This window comes from Capsicum annuum, chromosome 3 (assembly GCF_002878395.1).
Source record: "Capsicum annuum cultivar UCD-10X-F1 chromosome 3, UCD10Xv1.1, whole genome shotgun sequence".
Lineage (NCBI taxonomy): Eukaryota > Viridiplantae > Streptophyta > Magnoliopsida > Solanales > Solanaceae > Capsicum > Capsicum annuum.
The window spans coordinates 5,913,616-5,936,040 of record NC_061113.1 but is presented as its reverse complement, the minus strand read 5'-3'; the positions used below and the strand labels follow the sequence as shown (position 1 = coordinate 5,936,040).

The window sequence follows — 22,425 nt, the reverse complement described above, 5'->3', positions numbered from 1 at the left end:
ATTGTGGGTATGGCGTGTGGATTCTTGAAGAAGATGGTCAGTTTTTATGTTAATGGATCTGTGTATTCCGTGGAGTGTCCTATGAAGAAGAAAAGAAAATTGGAGAATATGTTCCTTTTGTGTGTGTATATATGAGGTGAGGTAGGTGGGGTCACGTGGGGTTGGGGGTAGGTGTGATGTGTTTTATTTTGATTGGGTAGGTTATTATGATGTGTTGTCAATTTTGGGTTGGGTGGGTTGTTAGAATATTAAGATAAGACGAAATTAGTTAGGGGATTGTTATTTTTGTTATTTGTGGAGGGATCATCACACGGGTGAGGGTACACGGTAGGATAAGGTAAAAATGGGTAAAAACGATATCGGGGAGGGACGAAATTAGGTGTCTACATATATAAGTAAGAAAGTCTTACTCCCTAGTGACGCATTTTAAAGCCGTGTGGGCCTGGGCCCAGAGCGGACAATATCACTAGTGGGTTGGGGAGTTCAGGGGTATCTCAGGCCTGTGTAGTTCGGGATGTCCGTCTCGGCCAGGGCCTCGGGTCGGGTCGTGACAGGAAGCATGTTTCCATCTAAATGGACTTTGATTAGAGAGAGTTTTCTTAAAGAATGACAGTTCGTCGCACCACTAGATAATGATACATGCATTAGATTACAATTACTTAGAACCAATTCTCTTAACGATTTCACTGCCAAGAATTTGAAAATACGCAAGGGGTATGATGGAAAGCTACAAACTCCAACGACAAGATCTTTTACACGGTTCTGAAGTGCAATGTCAAGCCACTTATCAATAAGAGGAAAATCTTCACTACGAAAATTAGAGTCTGATAAGTCAAACTTTTCTATAGGGACTTTTCCGTCCCTATATCTCTTCATGATATCATCAACAATTTTCATATTGTCATTGTGATAATCAACTGTGAATTTCAAGTTGAGAAGAGTCAACCACGCTTGCAGACATGCTTTAGAGACAATACTCGTCTTGGCTGCTTCTTTTAAACGAAGAAAACAAAGTATTTTTTGAATGAGACATTCCGGAAATAAGTCAGCCATGGTTGTGATTGGGGTGGGGAAAACCCTAATTTATAAGAAACCGCACAGGATTTTGGAAGAAAAGTTAATTACCTTAACATAAATATTCTACGACCCCAATTATGGCTTTGATACAATGCTAAGTGTGTATCAAGAGATTCCAACCAACACAAGAACAACAAGATGAACAACAAAGTGCTAGTCAATTGAAAATGGCCACACACGGCTTCACTAGGCTTGCAACACTTGTTTGAACTAGAAAAGTGAGTTTAACAACAAGAACAACAAAGAAAATATTGCTAGTGAATCGAAAGAGCCCCACACGGCTTCACTAGACTTTTATATTCAACAACACAATGTTAACAAGATTTACAAAGAAAGAGATAGAAACTTGACACACAATATTCATTAATCTAAGAACCCTAACAAGAGAAAGGACCCTAAGACTAATAAATATCAATACCAAGTTCTTACTTGGATCAAGAGGAACTCAACGAATCTCAAGAACCTAGTTTCTAGCCAAGATACAACACTAACTAGCCAAGATACAACACTAGTATCACTCTACTAGTGAGAATTTGGTTTTGGCCTCTCCAAATGATGAGAAAGAGAAGTCAAAAATTTACAAGTCTTTGTTTCTTGAATAATAAGAAGAACTAAAGCAAGACTAGCTCTATTACATGGCTTATATAGTCACTTAGAAAGGAGGGACAAAGACCAAATTACCCTTAACATTTAAGTGGGTGGGCTTGGGGTGTCTTGGTGGGCCTCTTTACATTTTATTAAATATAGGCCCTTAGATGGGCTCACAAGGGCCTCACACATGGCCAAGAATGTGAACAAGGCTTGGAGTCGTTGCAACTCATGTGTTTGGCTTCGTTTGAAAGGTCTCGAGCTAGGAATTCCCGTATCAGGCTTCTACCAAACTCACAGTAAAAAAAGATAGATTAAAGGGAGGAGGATCGTCTTGGACCATCTGGTCGTCCCAGCCCAACCCTTTAAATAAGTGGGCTTGGGCTAAGTTTTTGCGGGCCATTTAGAAGTGAGTCTTATAAGCACAGCTTCACTTAGATCGTCAGCCTCAGAGGCCCAACCCATAAGCCTCGGGGGTCAGCCTGCTAGCTTAGAATAAAAGAGGAGAAATATCACATAAACCTAAGCTATGTGTCATATTGGACAATAATGATTCTCTCTTCGTGGTGTAAGCTCTGTTGCGATTTTCATTAATGTAAAACTGGAGATACATTTATGCTTATGTCTTCACCTTTGTATCGCCAAAAAGGAGTATACCTGTGAGGAAAATTGGTTGATATTAGTTAGTATTGGTTGATATTAATTAGTATTTTATACACTTGTTATTAAAATGAATACTTATAATAGTTGGTAATTTTCTAGTAATCACGTTATTTTTGTTAATCACGTTTCATGCTACTTTTATTTCTTATTGAAGGGTCAAACCGTCCTAGCCCGTGGCCCACTTAAGCCTGGGTTGGGCTACTATTTTAAAGGCCCTTTAGCTAAAAGGGCTGAACCTTCCCAACCCATTTAACTCTCTGGCTTGTTGGGGGTAGGTTGGGTACTTTTAAGCATTCCATTCTTTCACCAGTATAAGACATTCCAATTATCACATAACTAAAAAAAAAAAAAAAAAAAAAAAAAAAATTTGCACTATCACAAGTCCAAAACAGAACAATATGCCGGGAGTCAATTGAAACTGAAAAGTAAGTTGAAACGAGTCACGAAGGAGTTAATTGTTTGTGAATTTCATACAATTATATGACAGGACGTGATGTGGGGTCTATCATTTTGATTATTTCGGTTCAGTGACATGATTTTAAAGTACGAAAGAGCTGTGAAAAAAATAAAATTTATTTGTTGGAATTGCAAAAAATCCTACATTTTTAGGAAATCTTCTAGAATGACACGTTGTAGTATCTTCATACTTAGGAAAGCTTATTCTTTAGCTCAATCTTTCAATCTTAGTTAAGGATCTTGGGCAAACAGAAGATGTCCAAATTATACTTTTCTCCTGCTATTCTCTAAAAGAACACCCATAAGTTGGGCCTTAGAGATGAATATAGCTAAAATATCTGATACATATGAGTTACCAAGTCATATACTGAACGACAGCCAAAAAGATCTTCAACAAATCCACATGAACTGCAAAGAAAATAGAAAAACCAAACACACTGTCGTTGTTCCTTGATATTTCCAACTTAATCATGACTGATAAATGACTGTTTTTAAATTATGAACTGATAAGAAACTTAAATTTGAAGCTCATAAGTATCTAGGATCTAAACTGAAAAATATAAATTAAAGAGCTTTATAAATGAACAAGTGCATTTTCAATTTGTAATTAAATAAACTGCATCACCAATCTAATAGAATATAATATTTATCCCTCTTCCTTGTTGCCAGCTCCTCGCTTTTGTGCTCCACAAGATGCCAACTCCTGCTCTTGCGATCAAGTTTGTAGGCTTTTACTTCTTTTAATTGACTATACCAAGGCTTTTTTCCATGAGAAGTCGAGTGACTCGAATTCTTCATATGCATCAAATAATTGATGAAAAATGTAGCCATTTTTCCTGTTAATTTCAGGTTAAGTCTCCTAGGATGGCAACTCCATAGCAAAGCATCTATAAATGTTGAGCACTTCTTAATCTCCCTTTTAAAATCGACATTTAAGACACCAACTTGTGGGATATCAACTCTGTGGTCCAATTGCAAATCTTTCACGTTGATCTCACCGCATTGGTAAAAATAAAGGGAGACTTGAGACCAAGAGGTCAAATTGGATAGAAACTTCCTCAACTTACAAAACCATGCAGCATCTATATTGTCGTAGCATCGAAGAAGAATGATTTTTGAGTGCTCCAATTGGCTTGACTCTCGTGCAATTTTGAGTTCAGGAATTTGATCCCCCATATACTCAAGCGATACCAAATTTGGAGCCTCAATCCTCCCTGTGCACCAACAATGCTGAAACTTCAAGACCTTCAGTGATTGACATCTAGAAATAAGGTTGTAAAATGATGGATCATATATATACATATGTGATAGTTCTAAAGATTTCAGATTCTGACATTCAACAATATTCAATTCTTCCAATGGATAACCAGAATAAGACAAGTGTTCAAGAGTTGGTGCTTGGATCTTAATATGCTGGTTAATATTGTTCCAAATGGAAACGGACTTGATCTTTTGAAGATTTAGCAGCTCAATCTTTATCAAATCCATACAATCCTTTAGGGTGAAAGATTCTATCAATGGACAGCTATTAAGTAGAGTCTGAAGCATGTCTTCGTCTAAATATACCTTAATTAGAGAAAGCTTTCTCAAAGAAGGACAGTTCACCACACCGCTAGATAATGAGGCGCATGTCAGATCACAATTGGTCAGAACCAATTCTTTTAAAGATTTTGCTGCCAAGATTGTGAAAATAGGTAATGGGAGGTTGCGGATTCTAAACACCAAATATTTTACACCATTCTGAAGTGCAACGTCAAGCCACCTATAAAACAGAGGGACAATTCTAGAAGGACAGCTGTAGTAAGACTTTGATAATTCAAACTTCTCTATAGGGATATTCTCGTCCCTATATCTCTCCATGATATTATCCACCAGATCCATATTGACTTCGTAAAAATCAGATGTAAATTTCAAGTTGGGAAGAGTCGACCACGCTTGTAGCCATGTTTTGGAAAGAATGCTCGTCTTGGTTGCTTCGTCATACCTAAGAAAACCAAGTATCTCCTGAATGAGACATTCGGGCAATATATCAACTGTTTTTACCCCTCTTTCTGCCATTAGCTTCCTTTGAAGGTATCTCTAGCCTTTGATTTCCGTAAAGCACCAAAAAAAAAAAAAAAAAAAAAAGAGGCATATATAACAGGTAAATGTAATTTTATCCCATATTTATTAGCAATACTATTTTTTTTAAAAAAAGAACCAATTCTCTTAGGACTTGTTTTGAAAGCCACATTAGAATTGGATTTGCGTGTAATTGGATGCAATTACAAAGTTTGACTTCCTATTTAGTACTCCCTCCGTTTCGAAATAAGTGAATTGTTGGGGTATTTATTAGTGTTTCAAAATAAGTGATCATTGAATTTTTTTTCAAATTTGTCCTTATAATTTGACAACCAATTAACTTTTGAAAAGATATTACAAGGTTAACTTTTTCTTTTTTTTGGGTAAAAATGGAAAGTTGTGTTAAATTTATGTCTTTAATTCTTTTTCAATAATATGTGTGCCAAAATCCAACAATTCATTTATTATGAAACGGGGAGTAATAAATAGGAATAATAATTTACTCAAATTATGATTTTTACCTTAATGAGTAGTTTTTATAGCCATAAATATTATGGAATATTTAGGCGGTTAATATCAATACTGCTATTCTTAACACATATTTTCTAATTTCTTTGTTTTTTTCTCGTAATACATATAATTGTATATTTGTATCCCATTTGAATCAGGATTAAATTGTATTATCTCTCATAATACATATAATTGTATATTTGTATCCCATTTGAACGAGGATTAAATTGTATTAGCTCTCGTAATACATATGATTGTATATTTTTATCCCATTTGAATCAGGATTAAATTGTATTAGCTTTCATAATACATATAATTGTATATTTGTATACAATTTGAATCAGGATTAAATTGTATTACTAAAAACCTAATAGCAGACACTGATATCCAATGGTTTGCCACTCAAAAATCCCCAGTTTGCCTGAAGATATTGTCTACTCCATCCTCTTAGACCTTCCTGTGAAATCTCTTTTACGGTTCAAACTTACCTGCAAATCATGGTGTTGGATGATCGATGACCCCGGCTTCATCAAGTCGCATCTACGTAAATCATCTGCAGATATCAGTCATCGAAAAAATCTCTTTTATGAGAATGTTGAAGGAGAGTTATCCCGTCATTATTCGATTAAAGTCCTATCAACGGAAGCATCGATTAATGCTGATTCCAAAGTTGTGTCGCTGGACCAGCTCAATGTCCCGGTATTTTGTGGAAAGGTTAGCCGTTCAGAAGTGAGTTCATGCAGTGGCTTGGTTTTTATTAGCCATCCTGAGGATAGTTTGATATTATGGAATCCTGTCGGTCGAAAATGCAAACGGATTACAGAGCCTAATCTGTTGCAAAAGAGTTCAATATTATGGCCAAGATTTGTTCTTGCTTATGATTTTGTGTCCGAGGATTACAAGGTCTTATGTGTACATGTGTTTACTACGAATACAACGGATCAACATTATATTTTTGAAATATACTCGGTTAAAAATCAATATTGGAGAACAATTGACAATACTTGTCCCATTCCCACTGATTTTTCGCTGCACTTAAATTGCAATATCATTTCATTAAACGGTTCCATTCACATTATGGCAAGCAACGAGGAGGAATCTGAACACATGGTTATGTCTTTCCACCTAGCAGATGAAACATTTGTTGTAATCCCAGCGCCAAGTAAATGTGGGGAACTTTCGATATTACATACTTTTGGTGATCACGTCTGTGTTATGGGGACTGTTGGCCAGGAAACTTTGATTTGGTCACTCGAGAAAGATGGGAAAACTTGGAATAACATCAGGAAGTTTCCTGCTTTCCCCACACGGATTGGAAAGCCTCAGTACTCAGGTAATGTCATATGCGTTACGGAGTATGGGAATACAGGTGACCTCATATGTGTTAAGGAGAACGGGAACATATTATGGAGCAAGGATGGATGTCGATTTATTGAGTACGATGTGCAGAAAAATAAATACACTAGAGTTATCGTGGGAGAACTTCCACCGTCAGTGGTAACAGGACCTCTGTATGTTGAAAGTTTAGTTTCTTTGAAGATTCCGTGGGATTAATTAGAAATTTCAAGTTTACTTTTCTTCGGTCTTATAGTTAAGGTAGCAATTTCTTGTATTATTGCATTTTAATCTTCATCTATTATGTAATAGTTGCTTTGCTTCCCAACTTACAACTTCTTGTTGCGTTACTGTTTAGTACAAGTAAGACAAACAACAATAATATATCCATTGTAGTCGGCACTGCAGGTAGAGGCAAACATTATATTGCCAAATGTTGATGGCAATACGGTTATATCTTTGTACCTAGCAGATGAAAATTTTATCATAATGCCAGTAACAAGTAATTTTGGAAATTGTGGGATTTATTGTCTGTGTTTTTGCTTTTTGACTTTCGTAAACAAATGTCGATTTGGTCGCTGATAAGGATGAGAAAACTGGCGTATTGGCCTGGAATCTCATCATTAAGACTAGAAGAAATTCCAGCAGATACAAATTTATCGCGTTCGTATGTGGAAAGTTTAGTTTCGTTCAAGATTCCGTGGGATTAACAAGTTGCAATGATGATCTTCTTCAACCTTAGCTTCCGTGGGATTAAACTTCAAATCCTGAATCTGTTGATGTTTTTGTCCTCCTTATCATATTGGACGAAACTCAACGCCTTCAATCATGAGACCACATTTAGCATGAAAAGGTCTCGAATCTAACAATCTTGCTTCAACATCACCATTATCATCACCTGATTCACCATTGTAAAACTTTCCAATTTCTACTTCCAACCATCCATCTGTTCTTTTTTCTGGTAACCTTCCTTTTAAGTTCCTCGGCATTCTTGCTGCTAGTATGACAGTAGTAGCTCGGTCAACAGCCTCGTATTCACTCTCTTGATTAACAAATCTAACTCTTGCTTTTGTTGATTCAAGGCCATGGTACCTCTCTGATACTTTGAACACTAAATAAGCTGCATAATTTGTTCTGGAGGATAATACGCGAGTTCCAATCCTGCCTCGGATATCCAGTAAATCGACATTATTGAGGAAAGCTACCTCTGGGAATCTGTAGTCAAATAAGTATTTACCTCAATTAGAACTCCAGTGTTTTGTATACTACTCCCGTCATTTCAATTTTCAACCTATGTGACGGCGTTTATCAACATAAAAAGTGCAACTTGTCCAGAGTATGAGGGAAAGTGAATTAGGTTATGTGTCACTAGTCAATTCATCTTAATCCAACATATTTTAACCGAAGCAAATTTTGAATCAACTCATTTTGATCCGCCCTAAATATGATATCCTGTCCATTTGATTGTTATGAATTCTTACTAAGGAAACAATTGGCTTAATACACTAATAAACATTCAAACTTGGCCTTAGCTGGCAAGTAATCAGTCAAACTTCGTGAGTGCACATCTAGATACCTCAACTCGGTCTTAACTCACAACTAAACACTCCGACTCATCACCACTATGACTCATGGACACCCAATGATGACGTGATGCATAAATTTTGAAAATGTCTAGATGATCATTTTGTAAGGTGAAGCGTTCAGTTGACATAGTAGAGACAAGTTGAGGTGTCTAAATGTGCATTCTCAAAGTTGGAGTGCTTACTTGTCAAGTAAGGTCAAGTTTGAGTGTCTGTTTATATATTATGCCGAAACAATTTGACATGTTTTATTACAAGTTATAAAACATTTTCTATTACAAGTATAAATAAACATCTCAAGATGTAAATACTGTAACAAGACAAGTAAATATTTACCTTGAATCTGCATCAAATGTGTGTTCCCAAGAAAATTGGTTGTCTGAAAAAGAAATTGTCAATTGCCTTGCAGATAGTAGGTAACATTTCTTTCCATTTGTTTTGTCAAGCCAAAAACCCTGTAAATGTGTTAGCAATATTAGCAGCAAATGTGTTTGGTATGATGAAAAGTTCTTATCGACAAACGAATGTTCTCCAAAAAACAAAAAAAAGTATTAATTTTTTGGTGTTTGGTTGTCAGTAAATAGCAGGGGAGCCTTGTAGTAACTGATAAAGTTGTCTTAAGACGAGGAGGTCACCAGTTCAAACCGTGGAAACAATCTCTTGCGCATAGCGGGAGTTTTAGTGCACCACGCTGCCCTTGCTTATCAGTAAATATTTTACGAAGAAGATAAAATCCACCAAAAGGATGAATTATTTTTCCAATTTTTTCTATCGAAGCCATTCTTTAGCACGGCTGCTATACATGATGGTTGCCAACATCGGATAATCAAAAAATCAAAATGGGTTTGGATTTGATACCATGATAAAAAAATGAATCATGTACCTAACTCAACTTCAAAAGTTAACGCTATCAGTAATATATAAAGAGACAGTTGACCCCATCACCAACCGATGTGACAGACATGACATGCACTAGTCAATTTGTTAATATTATTATCGATCTTTAATTAAAACAACAAAGATTCACTCTTCAACTAAACAAGTTTCCGTCATACGACATGTTATAATGGATAACTAATCCAGATATAAAAACGAAAAATTACCAGTTTGCCCTCGTCAAGAAGGATAGGAGACTCAGAGAGTCTAAAGTAAAGGTCCTTTTTGCTGTCAAAAACAACCGGAGCCACTGACCGGGACACTATCTGTTGATGATCTGATGGCAGGAATTTATCCCATACTATATCAGATTCAGCTGCAGACTTGAATCCTCTTGAGATAACCGATGATCTAATGGCGTCTGCCGGAGTTGTGAATGAAATGATCTCCGATATACAGCCCTCAGGCAAGACTATAAGTGAATTCATTCTTTATTCTCTTTGAATTTTCTCTACAGATATTGTGTTGAAGAAGAAGAACAAGAAGAAATAAGTGACCAATAACACTCTGTCAACAAGAAGAAATTTTGTGGTTGGTGAGTGATGCATTCTTGGTCAGCAAAAGTGTGCCCACCAGTGGTTCACTTAGTCAACAGGGCTGTTGAGATATTTTCTTTAGTTCTTTGTTCGGTGTTTAATATTTGTATTGGGGTTTCGGCTAATTCAGATCCAGTTGAAATGTATAGATATCCAATTTTGGGATCATTCTCTTTTAAAAATATTACCGGTTTTAAAAATATTACCGGTTTTTCCACTCGGAACAACTTCAAACATGAAGAAGTTCAGTTATTTTTGTCTAAAGTTTAGGTGAACAAACTTTTATATAGAAACAATAAGGCATAATAAATGAACGTGCCCTTTAACTTGGCCTCAGCTGGCATCTATGCCCTTCAACTTCAGGCATGCACAAGTAGGCATTTAAACTTGTATAAAGTTAAACAAGTAGACATACGTGTCCCATGTGATATAATACATGTAGGACGCCACATAGGATACGAAGTGCCATGTAGGATGCCACATAGAATACATGTGTCTACTTATTTAACTTTATACAAGTTTATGTAGTGTACAACGTTACCTAATTATGCCAAACAATAATCTGTTATTCGATTTTCAATAATTCAATGCCAAATGAAATCCAAATGAGCTCAAATGTAAAATATAAGTTACGACTATCATAAAGAGAAAACTCCAATCATCAGTTTGTCTACATAACAGCAAATGGAACAAAGATATTCTGCAGCTATGGCGATTCAACTATGAAAAAAGAAGTGCTCTTCCCTTCTGTCAAATGATCAGACATGAACTAATTAATTAGAGAATGAACACCACAATTAAATAAAATCGTATATATATTTCCACCAAAAAATCATGAATAACAATTACAACATGTTATACAACAAAACTGGGAATTCAGAAAGATTAATAGAACACAACATATTCAGTAATCTAAAAGTTCATAAGCTTATTCAAGTATACATATTTTAACAACTAGAAACACAAATTAAATAAATACACACTTTTCTATCTTCTCTGGAAATTGAATGCCTTGATACCCAAAGCAAATGTGAAGGCGAAAATAACTGCAAATGCAACGATCACAGCTGCAACAACTCCGAGAAAATCATGCTTAAATCCGAAGGAACTTCTCAAGTATTCTTCCACAGTTTGATCATTAATTGTATCTTGGAGGTCTGCAAATTGAGATGCAACCAAACCATACAAAGTCCATGCAACAGGGCAAGCCCAGTAGTACCATCTCCACCATATCGGAATACGCTGTTTTTAGTCGAAAAAGAAGAAACAAAAAGGTCAATTTTTTTCAATCTGATTAATTTCATGGATGATCATTTCACTTTCAGTTTAGTCTAAACCAGAATGGCAAAATTGGACTTTGTAACGGAAAAATAACTCAACTATGCCTATATATATATATATATATATATGTTTCAAAAAGAATGACCTACTTTTCTTTTTAGTCCGTTTAAAAAAGAATGACCTCTTTCCATTTTTAGCAACTTTTTACTTTTAACTTTCCACGTGGCATGCTTAAGACCACAGGATTAAAGTATCTTTTATTTAAGACCACAAGATTTAAAAGTCTTCTTTATTTTCTTAAACTCTATGCAAAGTCAAACCAGATCATTCTTTTTGAAACGGAGAGAGTATATATATATATATATCATAGAAAATGCTTACTCTCGTTACGTGTTTATGTACTAGAAGAAAAGTTTAAATAGATTTAAGAACTTACAGGTCGTGGAACGATGAATCCGGAGAAGAGATTCCATACGGTATAGAAGAAACCGGCGACAATAGAAGCAACATTTTGATTCGGGGTAACAGCCACGGTCATCATGCCAAAGAAGGTGAAGTAGAGGAAGGTGAAGAACATGAAGAAGAAGTACCAAAAGAATTTTGCCACAGTCCATTCGAATCCAATCATAGAATACACAATGAGACCATATACAACAGCTTGTACAAATACATAAGGAATTTCAATAAGTACCTGAAAGAGAAAAAAAAAAAAAGAAGTTTCATAAATAATGTGAACGCTTTTAACTTTTATGGTGAAAATTTGTTAGTTTTTTAAGGAAATTCAACTGTCTAGCTACTCACTTGTGCAAAAGCATACGGTATGGCAGAGTACATCCCGGCAGCTTTTTCTCTGTAAAATACAGTACGTTCAACGGATACAACAGGCTGAACCGATGACGAATTTTGTACACCAAGGAAGAGAACAGCAGCATACATAGACCCCATAGCATTAGTTAGATCTTGGGGCCTAGTCCTGTAATTGAAAACCGAAATTTTAGCATGAAGAATTATAAGTTAGATAGCAGTTTCGGCCTTTTTTTTTTGGGGGGGGGGGGGGGGGGGGGGGGGGTGTTGTACTTACGTTTTGGTACCAATATCCCAGAACATTGACCCAAATATGAGTGCTATGAATGTTGTGAAGAGAAATCTGACTGCTGTGTATGCCGGATTACGCCAATATGACCAGTGTTGCTTCCACAAGCAAGCCATACATTGGACCCAAAATGGCTGTGAGAATTGAGTTTCAAAATGCAGGTCACTTGTCCCAGGTTGTGGCACGCTTAGTTCCTCGATCAAAGCTTTGTTCCTCCTGCAGAGGTCTGAGTTCTTGTACAATTCTGTAAAATCGACCCCTAATGCCATTTCTTGAGATGAGGATGTGACTTCTAACATCCAAGTTGCTGGATTGTAACCTTCGTGTATTTTGCTTACACCGGGTATCGCCTGAATTCACAGTGAAAATAAGCTCAGTATTTGATCATACAGACACAGTAAAAGGAACTTACTTTTGCAAAGACAACTAACTTACCTCGAAATATTTTATCAAATGGCATGATTCGCGACCTAATGGACCAACGTATATCTCTTGTCCTCCTCGTTTCATAAGAAATAACTGTAATAACATGTTAGTATTAGTATCTGATATTTAAAGGGAAGGCATACGGCGAATAAATAGATGCAAAAGGTGTTCATTTTACCTCATCAAAAGCTTCGAAAATGTCAATGCTAGGTTGATGAATGGTACAAACAACGGTTCTTCCAGTATCGACAGTGTTCCTCACAGCTCTCATCACAATTGCAGCAGCTCTTGCATCCAACCCTGAAGTTGGTTCATCCATAAAAATGATAGAGGGGTTTGCTACTAGTTCAACTGCTATCGTCAACCTTTTACGTTGCTCAGTTGAGAGACCGTTGACTCCTGGCAACCCGACTAAGGCTGATCTTAGCGGTGTAAGCTCCACAAGATCCATTACTTGCTCAACAAACATCTGAAATGGGATAACCAGTATAAAATTCTATCAACTGCCACTTCATTTGGTATAAGATGATCGGTAGGACAATTCTCATTATGGAAGGAGAGGGAATAATTTTAGGAGAACTTACCAGTCTTTTTGGTTCGTCAACATCATGAGATAAACGCAGCCAAGCTGAGTAGACCAAAGACTCGTAAACTGTAACATAAGGTGAATGGATGTCATTCTGTTCACAGTAACCAGAAATACGTGCAAATGTTTCTTGCTTCTTGGGATATCCAGAAATCTTGATGCTCCCGTCAATGTAACCTCCGGTTTTCCTTCCAGCCAAGACATCCATCAATGTTGTTTTACCGGCCCCACTAACTCCCATCAAAGCTGTGAGAACACCTGGCCTGAAAGCTCCACTCACACCCTTCAAAAGTACCAATCTATTGTCACCGGTATCCTGCTCTCTCATTTCCTGCAAGACGTCAAAAAGTCGAGTCACATTTTGATTTAGGGGAGGTTGAAGCACCAGTTTTTGATGAGTATCAATTCTTCGTTACTTACCGGAGGCATGTCAACGGAGTATACAACTTCATCAAAGGTGATGGAATGGGGTTCAAATGGAAGCACCATGCCCTTCTTATTCTGATTCTCACCGACAGAACCTCCTTCCGTTGTGCTAGTTATCTGGGATGATGACTCACTATCTTCGTTGTTCTCACTCTCTTCTGAAATCGTAGCTTGTGGCTTTCCAAATGCTGCAGATATCACTCCATGTTAGTACATGTCATCTCTTTCTATTTACAGATATATCAATGATGAAACTCAAGATACTCACGGTTAAGGTAAGCGAGAGCAAGACTGTAGGCGATGTTAAAAATAATTGTGAATCCAACAAGTGCCCCTATACTTATCCAATACCAATATGCATCAGGAAAGAACCCTCGAGAGCTCACCACTGAAGTTCCAAGCGGCTCAGTTTCATTTGGCGCAATCTGTTTCATTGAGAGTTGATTTCAGCATTCAAAGGCGAAAAAAATAAATCATTGCAGCAGCATTATGTATACGAACTTACATGTTTCCACTTTTTCCCATTAAATTCATTCACAAGAATTCCATTCACCGAGTACATAAGTGGTGAGATCCAGTATCCCCAAATCCACCAATCCTTCATGTCAGCTACACCATTCGGAGAAAAGAGAAAGTAAGCATTAGTCAGATTGGACAAGACGAGCTACCACAAAAATCTAAATCATAAAACTTACGTCGTGCAAGGATAAAACCGCCCAATGCAAATTGCAAAAGCAGGGCAAATGCTCCAAATGTGCTAGCAACGCCCATGGTCCTTCCAACTGCTGCAATAAATCTGAACAATCCTGATGCCATCTGGTTTACTACTACGAGTAGCAAAAATTGTTTGAAAAATCTGCACAAACAGTAGCAGATCAATAACCACGGAGCAATAATACTTGTGACAATAAGACAATGATTACACCATATAGTATTTCTTCCCGTACCTTCCAACATTAGGATCAAATCCGATGACATAATAGGTGAGGAACACCCACATCCCAACTTCAAGAAAAGTTATAGGGACTTTTAGGATCCATGAAGGAATTGCATAAGCCCATGAAGGATAGAAGAGAAAGTCCCTTTGCTTGTAGAAGACCGGAAGCTTGTAGAGCGTCAAAGGGAGCTCAGACAAACCATTAAACATAAGCATAATAACCGTAAAAAAGAGAGCACCAGAATATATCCCTCCATCTGTCGCATCATCCCGAGGCATCTTAGTTCGAAAAAATATGGTCATTGTCATAAGTGCAATGACCAAGAGCTGAAAGAACATAGAGTGGATTTGTAAATTTCACATGGATATGACAAGTCTATGACATAAATCAATATACCAAATAGACCAAGTTGTTCACCTGAAAGAACTTGAAGATGTAAACAAATGAGTTCCGCTGCATTAGCAGGAATTCTCTTTCAGTGCAAACCTTCAAAAGCTCTCTCTTTCCAATACCATACTTTTCAGTAGTCAAAGCTGCAGGGTGGCTTTTGCTCTTGTCAAATACATTTGAAATCTCATCGCTTACTTTTCTCCCAACATGGAAAGACTGATAAGCCTCAGCAAATTCTTTCGATGTGATAAACCTGTAAGGCTCATCCCTCCTTACCCAATATTGTTGTTGATCCTTCTTAGATGTCACCTGCAATAAATTCCAAACATTCCATGTTAGAACCAACACCGTACTGCATCAACACTTTTAAAACTCTGTCATCTTTGTTTCTTATAAAACATACTTCTTGCAAGAAATCGGCCACGCCTTTTCTGTCCGGGCATTTGAATCCCATAGATTCAAAGAACTCGAGCACATCCTCTCGTGGACCCTGATAGACAATGTAGCCATCTGATAGAAGAATGATATCATCAAATAAGTTGTAGGTCTCGGGGGCAGGCTGCAAGAGAGAAATCAGAGCTGTTCCTTTCAAGATCTGAACAGATTGCTTTAGGGAATTCACAATAGAGTATGTTGTGGAACTGTCAAGTCCAGTTGAAATTTCATCCATGAATAGGGCTTTAGACGGTCCGACAATCATTTCACCAGTAGTGACACGCTTCTTTTGTCCTCCCGAAATACCCCTTATCATTTGATCCCCCACCATAGTATCCGCGCAAATATCCAGTCCCAGTATCTGCAAAATGGAATTTACAAGCAAATGAGTAACTTATCTATCAATCTTCTCCGGTGTTTCAATCGCTCGAACAAACAAAAATTGATCGGGAAATGAACTTTACCTTGAGAACATAATCTGTAATCACTTTGGCTTCTTGTCCGTCTGTTGATACAGCCTACATTTCCATTCAACAATAGTATCACTAATTATTCACTATAAAAACGGGCAGCTCGGTGCACTAAAGCTCCCGCTACGCACAGGGTTCGGGGAAGTACCCGACCACAAAATTATTCACTATTTTTCTTCATAAAAACGAAAAATATGCCACCAGAAGTAGCTCAAACATATATCAATAAAAAGAAATCATTTCCAGCTCTACCTTCATGAACATGTCAATATCAACATCTGGTTTGATATTCGCTGCTTTCTCTCTTCTTGACAGTTCAGCCAACATTTCTGGAACACAATTCAAGAACGATAGTCAATAAATGATCAATCATGATTCATTCGATTTCGCTAATAGAACTAAAGAAATGCTAACCATAACGCGAACCAACTCCTTGGCATCTTGCGGAGAACTCCAAAGTTTCTCTGACAGTCATTTCTCCAATATGCAAATCATGTTGGCTAATATAAGCCGCTGTTCTTTCAGGTACAAACTCATTTAATTCATGCCCGTTGTATGTCACCTTCCCAGTAACCTGATTTTTCCATAACAATGATACAATTTAAGCATGATTTTCATATTTTTTTAGAAAATACACTTTTTTTAGAAGTTGTTTTATACATTTTTAGAATCGGTAAAAACTTACCCTTAGATCAGAATCAAGTCTTCCAGCCAAAGCTAATAACAAAGTTGTTTTCCCTGAACCAGGGGGTCCCAAAAGCAAAGTCAATCGACAAGGCTTGACGATGCCATTAACATCCTTGAGAATTGTAACTGGACGTTTTTTCGTTGGAAGAATGTGAATTTTATCCAATAAGTCCTAAACCAACAAAAGAACAGAAATTGTTAGAACTGCAAAAGAAGAACTAAAAATTGTCAAGGCTATTTTTGACTAGTAATTTACTGATGTCTTCAACACTGATCATTATCACTTTCATCACTATTGTTCTTGTTAAAGGTTCAAATTAACTCATGAAGAATGCGAAAAAACTCCCTCGTTGTTACTAAAGTGGCCTAAATATGCCCTTTTCCAAACGATTGGCACGACTTTAATCGAAGAAGGATATAAATAACCATTCCACATTGTTCCGAGGTATATTTGAACTTATCTTTCTCCTTCATCAACAATTCTACCAGACTATAAAAATCACCGCGCAGAAGTAGACAACTATTAAGATTGTCATAGTTACCATCAAATCACAATTGATTTCTCGGATGATCACTCAAGTAATAGTTAATTAGTTATTATCTCATAAAGTAACATTTCTTCTTGATTTCAATGCTCTTCAATAAATAAAGTGATTTCATTGAGATAATAACTATTAGTCGAGTGATTATCAGAGAAATCAATTCCATCAATTCACAAGTCACACGGTTCTTGAATCAAACTATTCATTTTCTTCTTTGCATTTGTGGCAAACTAAAGCATAAGTACATCTATATATAGGTGATATATCAAAATATGGATATACACAATACTTTTTTATGCATACATACACAATATAAATCAAAAGTTTTTTTTGTAGAATTCTTACCTCAATGAAGTTAGAAATGAAGTTTGTAAATGTAGGCAAAGATCTACTTCCAACATATGCATCTGCCTCAATATTCAAATGCTCAAATCTCACTTCTATTGAAGGAAAATCAATCCCAACCCTGTTTTTATTTTTCCACAAAAAGTAAAAAACTTAGCACCAAACTAGATAAGCAAGGAAAACCAACTCAATTATAGAATAAAAAGAAATTAATCACTTATATACATTGACAGTATAAACAACATTTGCACTATTGGGGTATTTTTAACATGTTGTATAATAGGTAATTAATACTCCCTCCGCTTCAAATCATGAAAATCTATTTGATTAGACACGAAATTTAATAAAATATGAAGATTTTTGCAACTTGTGATCTTGAACAATTTATAACATTTGTGTTACTAGAAGACTTCTAAAACCTCTAGTTTTAATCATACCATTACTTAAGTAAGTTTTTGAGATAAAGCATCCGGTACCCTCCTTGAACTATGGCCAAAGTTGCTACGACACACTCCAACTTCCCAGGGTCCTATTACCCCCGAACATAAAATAGGACCCACGTCAAAGGTGCCACATCAGCTAAAAAGGTTGACAAAGGGTGCCACGTCAGCTACAAAGGGTGACAAAAATATGCTAAAATTTAGTTCGAGGGTAATAGGACCCACGTGAAGCTAGAGTGTGTCGTAGCAACTTTGCCCATAGTTCAGGGAGGTACCAGATGCTTTACTCGAAGTTTTTCAATTGTTACATCCCACATGACAAGTTTTAAAACCGAGGTTTAAAGGATTACGCACATCTTTAATTTAAGACTACAGGATCCAAAAGCCCCCTTTTATTTCTTAAACTACGTGCAATACTGAACTCCTTGACGGAAATTCTGTCTCTGCCACAATATACAAGTTAAATTCAAATATAAAAGTGGAAATGTTCTATCACTTACCTGTCAATCCTGTCCTTGAGTTTCAACAAGAACTTTTCATTATCTTCATCAGCAACTTTAACAAGTCTATCAAGCAAATTCTTCCTTTGTTGAAAACCAAGATCATCAACATCAATTTCAGTACCACTAGTACCTTGTGATCCAAACAATATACCTTTTCTTAATCTATCAAAAGTTGGTAACTTCTCTAATGCTGCCCATTTTAATGCTTCTTCATCATCTTCATCTCTACCTGATCTTGAAAATACTTCAACACCATTATTTCTCCATATTGAATTACTATTTTCTCTTATACTACCTCTCATGCTTCCCCTTATACTGCGGCCGCGCAAATTACTTAAATCTGCTGGCTCCATATTGGAACTAATTTAAGTAAAATTGCACCAGTTGCTATTGTTGTTGTATCTTATATCAACACCTTCAAATTTGAAAAAATGAATTTTTTTTGAAAGAATGGAAATGGAAGTTAAGTTTGAAGTTGATGTTAAATGCAAAGGGGTTATATAGAAGCAAGAAAATGAAGAGGCTGCTTAAGAATTGAATATTTTATCTTGTTTTGTTTTGGCACCTGTATGGGTCCTTTGTGTTTTTTTGGATTATTGACAAGGTGACAATTTGATGAAATTAAATATTGTTTGTATTATTTGACGTAAATAGTACTTCTAGAGGAATTTTCAAGATTCACTGTTTATTTTTAGCCGTCACACACGTTTATAGATTTTTGGAGGAATTTTACTTTCTTGTTGAATTGCTAGGCTATCATATATGAGACCATCAACATGAGTTGTGGTGCGGTGATGGGATTACATCACCCTTAATTGATAGTTTCGAGTTTGGGAGAACCATCTCCATAATAGATATACAGTGCGTAATCCAATTTAGTCATGACTTTAATTCAGATACCAAATATTGAGTGACCAAAAAAAAAAAAAAAAGAGACAAAGTGTGGGTGTGTGATAAAGAAAAAAATATTTTTCATTTTTTCCCACATTCGATTGGTAGGAATATTTTAAAATATTTTGTTTAGAAAAACAAGTTCCTTAATAGTGAGCAAAATGAATTTTCTTTGAAAAGAAGTTTCACCTATGACATTTCATATTGATTGTGTATTTGTATTCTCTCTGCCTTCCAACACACATCATATTGACTCCACTATCTCAACCCATCCCAACCCGCCCACACCCTTTGTTCATATTACATATAAATGTTTTAAGATAATATTTTTTATTTTCATATCCAACATAAAAAATTATTTATTTTCCTAAATAACATTTTCAATTAAAAAAATATTTTGCAATAAAGTTTGGGCAATAATTAAAATAGGAGGTTATAATTTGTGAGTCAAAAAGCAGCCAAGAAAAGCAGCTAGCATCTAGAAGCACACGAGGGTCAACATATAATTCCTAACTTCCTATCATGTGTATAGGGGACATCTTCATAAAGTTACATATATTGTTGTTCGGATATTTTTTCCAATGAAATATCAAAATATTATTATAAATAATAATAATAATAATAATAACAATAATAATAATAATATAATATAATATAATATAATATAATATAATATAATATAATATAATATAAAAATTGATCTTAAAATGATTGTTATATTATAATGAAATTTTATTATAATTAAGCGATTAAAGCATTCAGTACTCCCAAACTATGGTCAAAGTTGTTACAACGCACTCCAACTTCAGGGGTCCTTTACCCCTAGCTAAATTTTAGCGTATTTTTATCATCTTTTTTAGCTAACGTGGCACATTTTGTTTACATTTTTAGTTGATGTGGCAACATTGACGTGGACCCCATTTTATGTAATAAATATGTCATACCAGTACAAAAGGACGACAAAAATACGCTAAAATTAAGCTCAAGAATAATAGGACCCCCATAAAGTTGAAGTGTGTCGTAACAACTTTGATCATAGTTTAAGGGTACTAGACGCTTATCTCTAGTTAAGCATTAAGGATGATTTTCAATTACATGGTTTTTAATAGTTTATTCAAATTCAAAAAAAAAAGTATAAAATTTGATATATATTTGTGCTATTCCAGCAACTTAGGGAAATATAGTTCACTAGTGCTTTGGTTTATTTTGGTGAATTTTGTTTTTGACATTATTTTTTAGGCACAATATATTACCATTACCAGGAACTTAAATTAGGAATTATCTGTCAAGTAAGCACTCAATTTTAAGCGTGCAAATTTAGACTCTTCAATTTAATCTGAACTGATAACATTTCAACTCACTTTATTGTGTCCCGTGAACACGCAATACTAACACGGCACGTAAATTTCAAGTGTCTAGATGATTTTGTAAGTTGGATTATTCAACTGACACGGTAAAAACGAATTTGGGATATGTATATATGCTTGCTTAATATTGAAGCATTACATGTCTATCTAAGGTCAATTTTAATATCTGTTTATATATATTGTGCTAATATTACTTTGTGTTTATGGGGAGAGCTACTTCTGTTTTCTTTGGGAAATTTTCTATTCTTCATTAAATTAGGAAAATTTCACTTTACCATTTTTTTTTGAACAGATCTTGATTAACTTTTAATTGAAAGTCTACATGTAATAAAATACTAGTTCTTGAATCCATATGGAATTTTTTTTTTCTTTATTTCTTTTATGTCATGTGGACTATTGAGGAGATCATGAAAACTGAAACTGTATACAATTGGAAAATATAAATTTCTTTTTTTTTTGTTTCCTAAGTCTCCACAGCCGGCAACCGTGAGACTAATCCTCTATTCCACTGTCAGCGCACTAAGTGGTAGGTAACTGGCCACAGAGGAAAATATAAATTTCTCTAAGTCATCATGTAGAGAATCTTTTTTTCTTTAGGCAAACAACATAAATTCCGACAATTTGGAGCTTAATTATCAAAATTTTGATATTTGCATAATTGTTGAAATTCCAATTTTAGATCTATCGAGATACATAATTAGCTCCCGATACATCTAATGAAGATACATTTTTTCTTTTGTAATAATACATAATTAGCTCCTGATATGTTTTTTCGACTTTGGTCCTATCAAGATACATAATTACTCTCGAAACCTTCAACAAAAATATATAATTAGTTGAAATTTTTGTAATTACTTTGTAAGGATGAAAATTTATATAAATATAATAAGTTAAGACGTATATTTATGTTATCTTTCCCTATTCTTTTTTATCTTTTTTATGGCATGCATGTGATGAAAATTCAGAGTTACCAAATGGCTCTCTAAAACTTGACTCTTCTCAAACATCTAGAAATTCAGATTTTCCTTCTTGCTTAGAAGTTGCCTAATATACTAAAAGAAGAATATGTAGGGTAATCAATAAAAATATATCTTATCATAGTACTAATCAAAATGCAATTAGTTTATCTGTCTTAATTACTACCAATTCTACTGTGTATAAGAATTGACATAAAACTACAAGTCATCAAATTTGCAATATCTTTTTACCCCTGTAAGATTTGCAATAATAAGAGAAAGAAAAGTTACTATTACACCCTTGATCATACTCCTTTCGTCTCAAAATAGTTGATAATTAATTACTTTTTTTTCAACTCTATCCTTAGCAATAATTTTTCTATAATTAAGAGGCACGTAAATATATGAAGATTAAAGAATTAATAAGAAATATATTAGCTAAATCACATTCCTAATAATTTATTTTCCTTGGTTTTTTACATTGTTTATAATGTGTGATATTTTATTTTAAAATAAAAAAAGTATAACCCTAATATCTTTTTCTGACTGAAAGTTCTGTTGTTGACAATTATTAATATTCAACTTCTTGTAATTTCCCCTTTTGACAAAACCTTCAACGCAAATAAGGAAAGAAAGAATTTTAAAAAACTATGAGGAAAAGTAGTAGCAACATAGAAAATATAAATTGAATAATTCTCCTATATTTTAGGCATGTTCGATAGAAAAAAATTAAGGTTGATTTTTTGCCGTGCTCCTATTTTCAGTCATAGGACGGATGGAGGGAGGAAACTGAAACTTTTCGAGCTAGTCGTATTCCAGTACCAAAAAACTAACTAATAAATTCATGGTCCCATTAGAACCAAAGTAACGAAAGGTAATTTTAGACCATAGTAAAAAAAAAAAA

The 22,425-nt window shown here is 35.2% G+C and overlaps 5 protein-coding genes across 6 annotated transcripts; 1 reads left to right on the top strand and 4 right to left on the bottom strand.

The window, feature by feature from the left end:
- Positions 1-483: 483 nt before the first annotated feature.
- On the bottom strand, positions 484-1,053 carry LOC107865597. The gene has a single exon (XM_047408100.1). It carries the CDS (start codon positions 1,051-1,053, stop codon positions 484-486), a length of 570 nt encoding a protein of 189 aa, XP_047264056.1.
- Positions 1,054-3,386: 2,333 nt separating this feature from the next.
- LOC107864279 (putative F-box/kelch-repeat protein At3g17570) lies at positions 3,387-7,827 on the top strand. 2 transcript variants are annotated; one of them, XM_047408952.1, is made up of 2 exons: positions 4,662-4,857; positions 5,772-7,123. In XM_047408952.1, exon 2 carries the CDS (start codon positions 5,863-5,865, stop codon positions 6,907-6,909), a length of 1,047 nt encoding a protein of 348 aa, XP_047264908.1. In that variant the 5' UTR covers positions 4,662-4,857; positions 5,772-5,862; the 3' UTR covers positions 6,910-7,123. The 2 variants fall into 2 exon arrangements, with proteins under 2 accessions (XP_016566097.2, XP_047264908.1); XM_016710611.2 differs by having other exon boundaries at positions 3,387-7,827.
- On the bottom strand, positions 3,406-4,842 carry LOC107865598 (putative FBD-associated F-box protein At5g56690). Its single transcript, XM_016711824.1, has one exon. The coding sequence runs from the start codon at positions 4,840-4,842 to the stop codon at positions 3,406-3,408; it is 1,437 nt and encodes a 478-aa protein (XP_016567310.1).
- On the bottom strand, positions 7,197-9,959 carry LOC107864280 (F-box protein PP2-B10). The gene is made up of 3 exons (XM_016710613.2): positions 9,377-9,959; positions 8,610-8,728; positions 7,197-7,905 (listed from the first exon to the last, which is right to left on the bottom strand). The coding sequence occupies exons 1-3, from the start codon at positions 9,635-9,637 to the stop codon at positions 7,488-7,490; spliced, it is 798 nt and encodes a 265-aa protein (XP_016566099.2). The 5' UTR covers positions 9,638-9,959; the 3' UTR covers positions 7,197-7,487.
- Positions 9,960-10,542: 583 nt separating this feature from the next.
- On the bottom strand, positions 10,543-18,792 carry LOC107864281 (pleiotropic drug resistance protein 1). The gene is made up of 20 exons (XM_047408951.1): positions 18,305-18,792; positions 17,365-17,485; positions 16,476-16,649; positions 16,205-16,364; positions 16,043-16,119; positions 15,785-15,838; positions 15,289-15,681; positions 14,913-15,194; positions 14,505-14,821; positions 14,253-14,413; positions 14,063-14,166; positions 13,826-13,982; positions 13,552-13,745; positions 13,130-13,462; positions 12,724-13,014; positions 12,555-12,638; positions 12,108-12,469; positions 11,828-11,999; positions 11,463-11,717; positions 10,543-10,987 (listed from the first exon to the last, which is right to left on the bottom strand). Exons 1-20 carry the CDS (start codon positions 18,658-18,660, stop codon positions 10,733-10,735), a joined length of 4,302 nt encoding a protein of 1,433 aa, XP_047264907.1. The 5' UTR covers positions 18,661-18,792; the 3' UTR covers positions 10,543-10,732.
- Between the last annotated feature and the right edge of the window lie 3,633 nt (positions 18,793-22,425).

What these genes read in the sequence shown, in the direction of transcription:
- LOC107865597 (XM_047408100.1), bottom strand. Translation starts at nt 1,053, where the DNA reads ATGGCTGACTTATTTCCGGAATGTCTCATTCAAAAAATACTTTGTTTT.
- LOC107865598 (XM_016711824.1), bottom strand. Translation starts at nt 4,842, where the DNA reads ATGGCAGAAAGAGGGGTAAAAACAGTTGATATATTGCCCGAATGTCTC.
- LOC107864279 (XM_016710611.2), top strand. Translation starts at nt 5,746, where the DNA reads ATGGTTTGCCACTCAAAAATCCCCAGTTTGCCTGAAGATATTGTCTAC.
- LOC107864280 (XM_016710613.2), bottom strand. Translation starts at nt 9,637, where the DNA reads ATGAATTCACTTATAGTCTTGCCTGAGGGCTGTATATCGGAGATCATT. An exon ending in TTCTTGACGAGGGCAAACTG is followed by an intron (nt 8,729 to 9,376) that starts GTAATTTTTCGT and finishes ACACATTTACAG; the next exon opens with GGTTTTTGGCTTGACAAAAC. An exon ending in ACATTTGATGCAGATTCAAG is followed by an intron (nt 7,906 to 8,609) that starts GTAAATATTTAC and finishes ATTTGACTACAG; the next exon opens with ATTCCCAGAGGTAGCTTTCC.
- LOC107864281 (XM_047408951.1), bottom strand. Translation starts at nt 18,660, where the DNA reads ATGGAGCCAGCAGATTTAAGTAATTTGCGCGGCCGCAGTATAAGGGGA. An exon ending in AGGAGTTGGTTCGCGTTATG is followed by an intron (nt 16,120 to 16,204) that starts GTTAGCATTTCT and finishes ATTGTGTTCCAG; the next exon opens with AAATGTTGGCTGAACTGTCA. An exon ending in TGGCCGATTTCTTGCAAGAA is followed by an intron (nt 15,195 to 15,288) that starts GTATGTTTTATA and finishes AATTTATTGCAG; the next exon opens with GTGACATCTAAGAAGGATCA.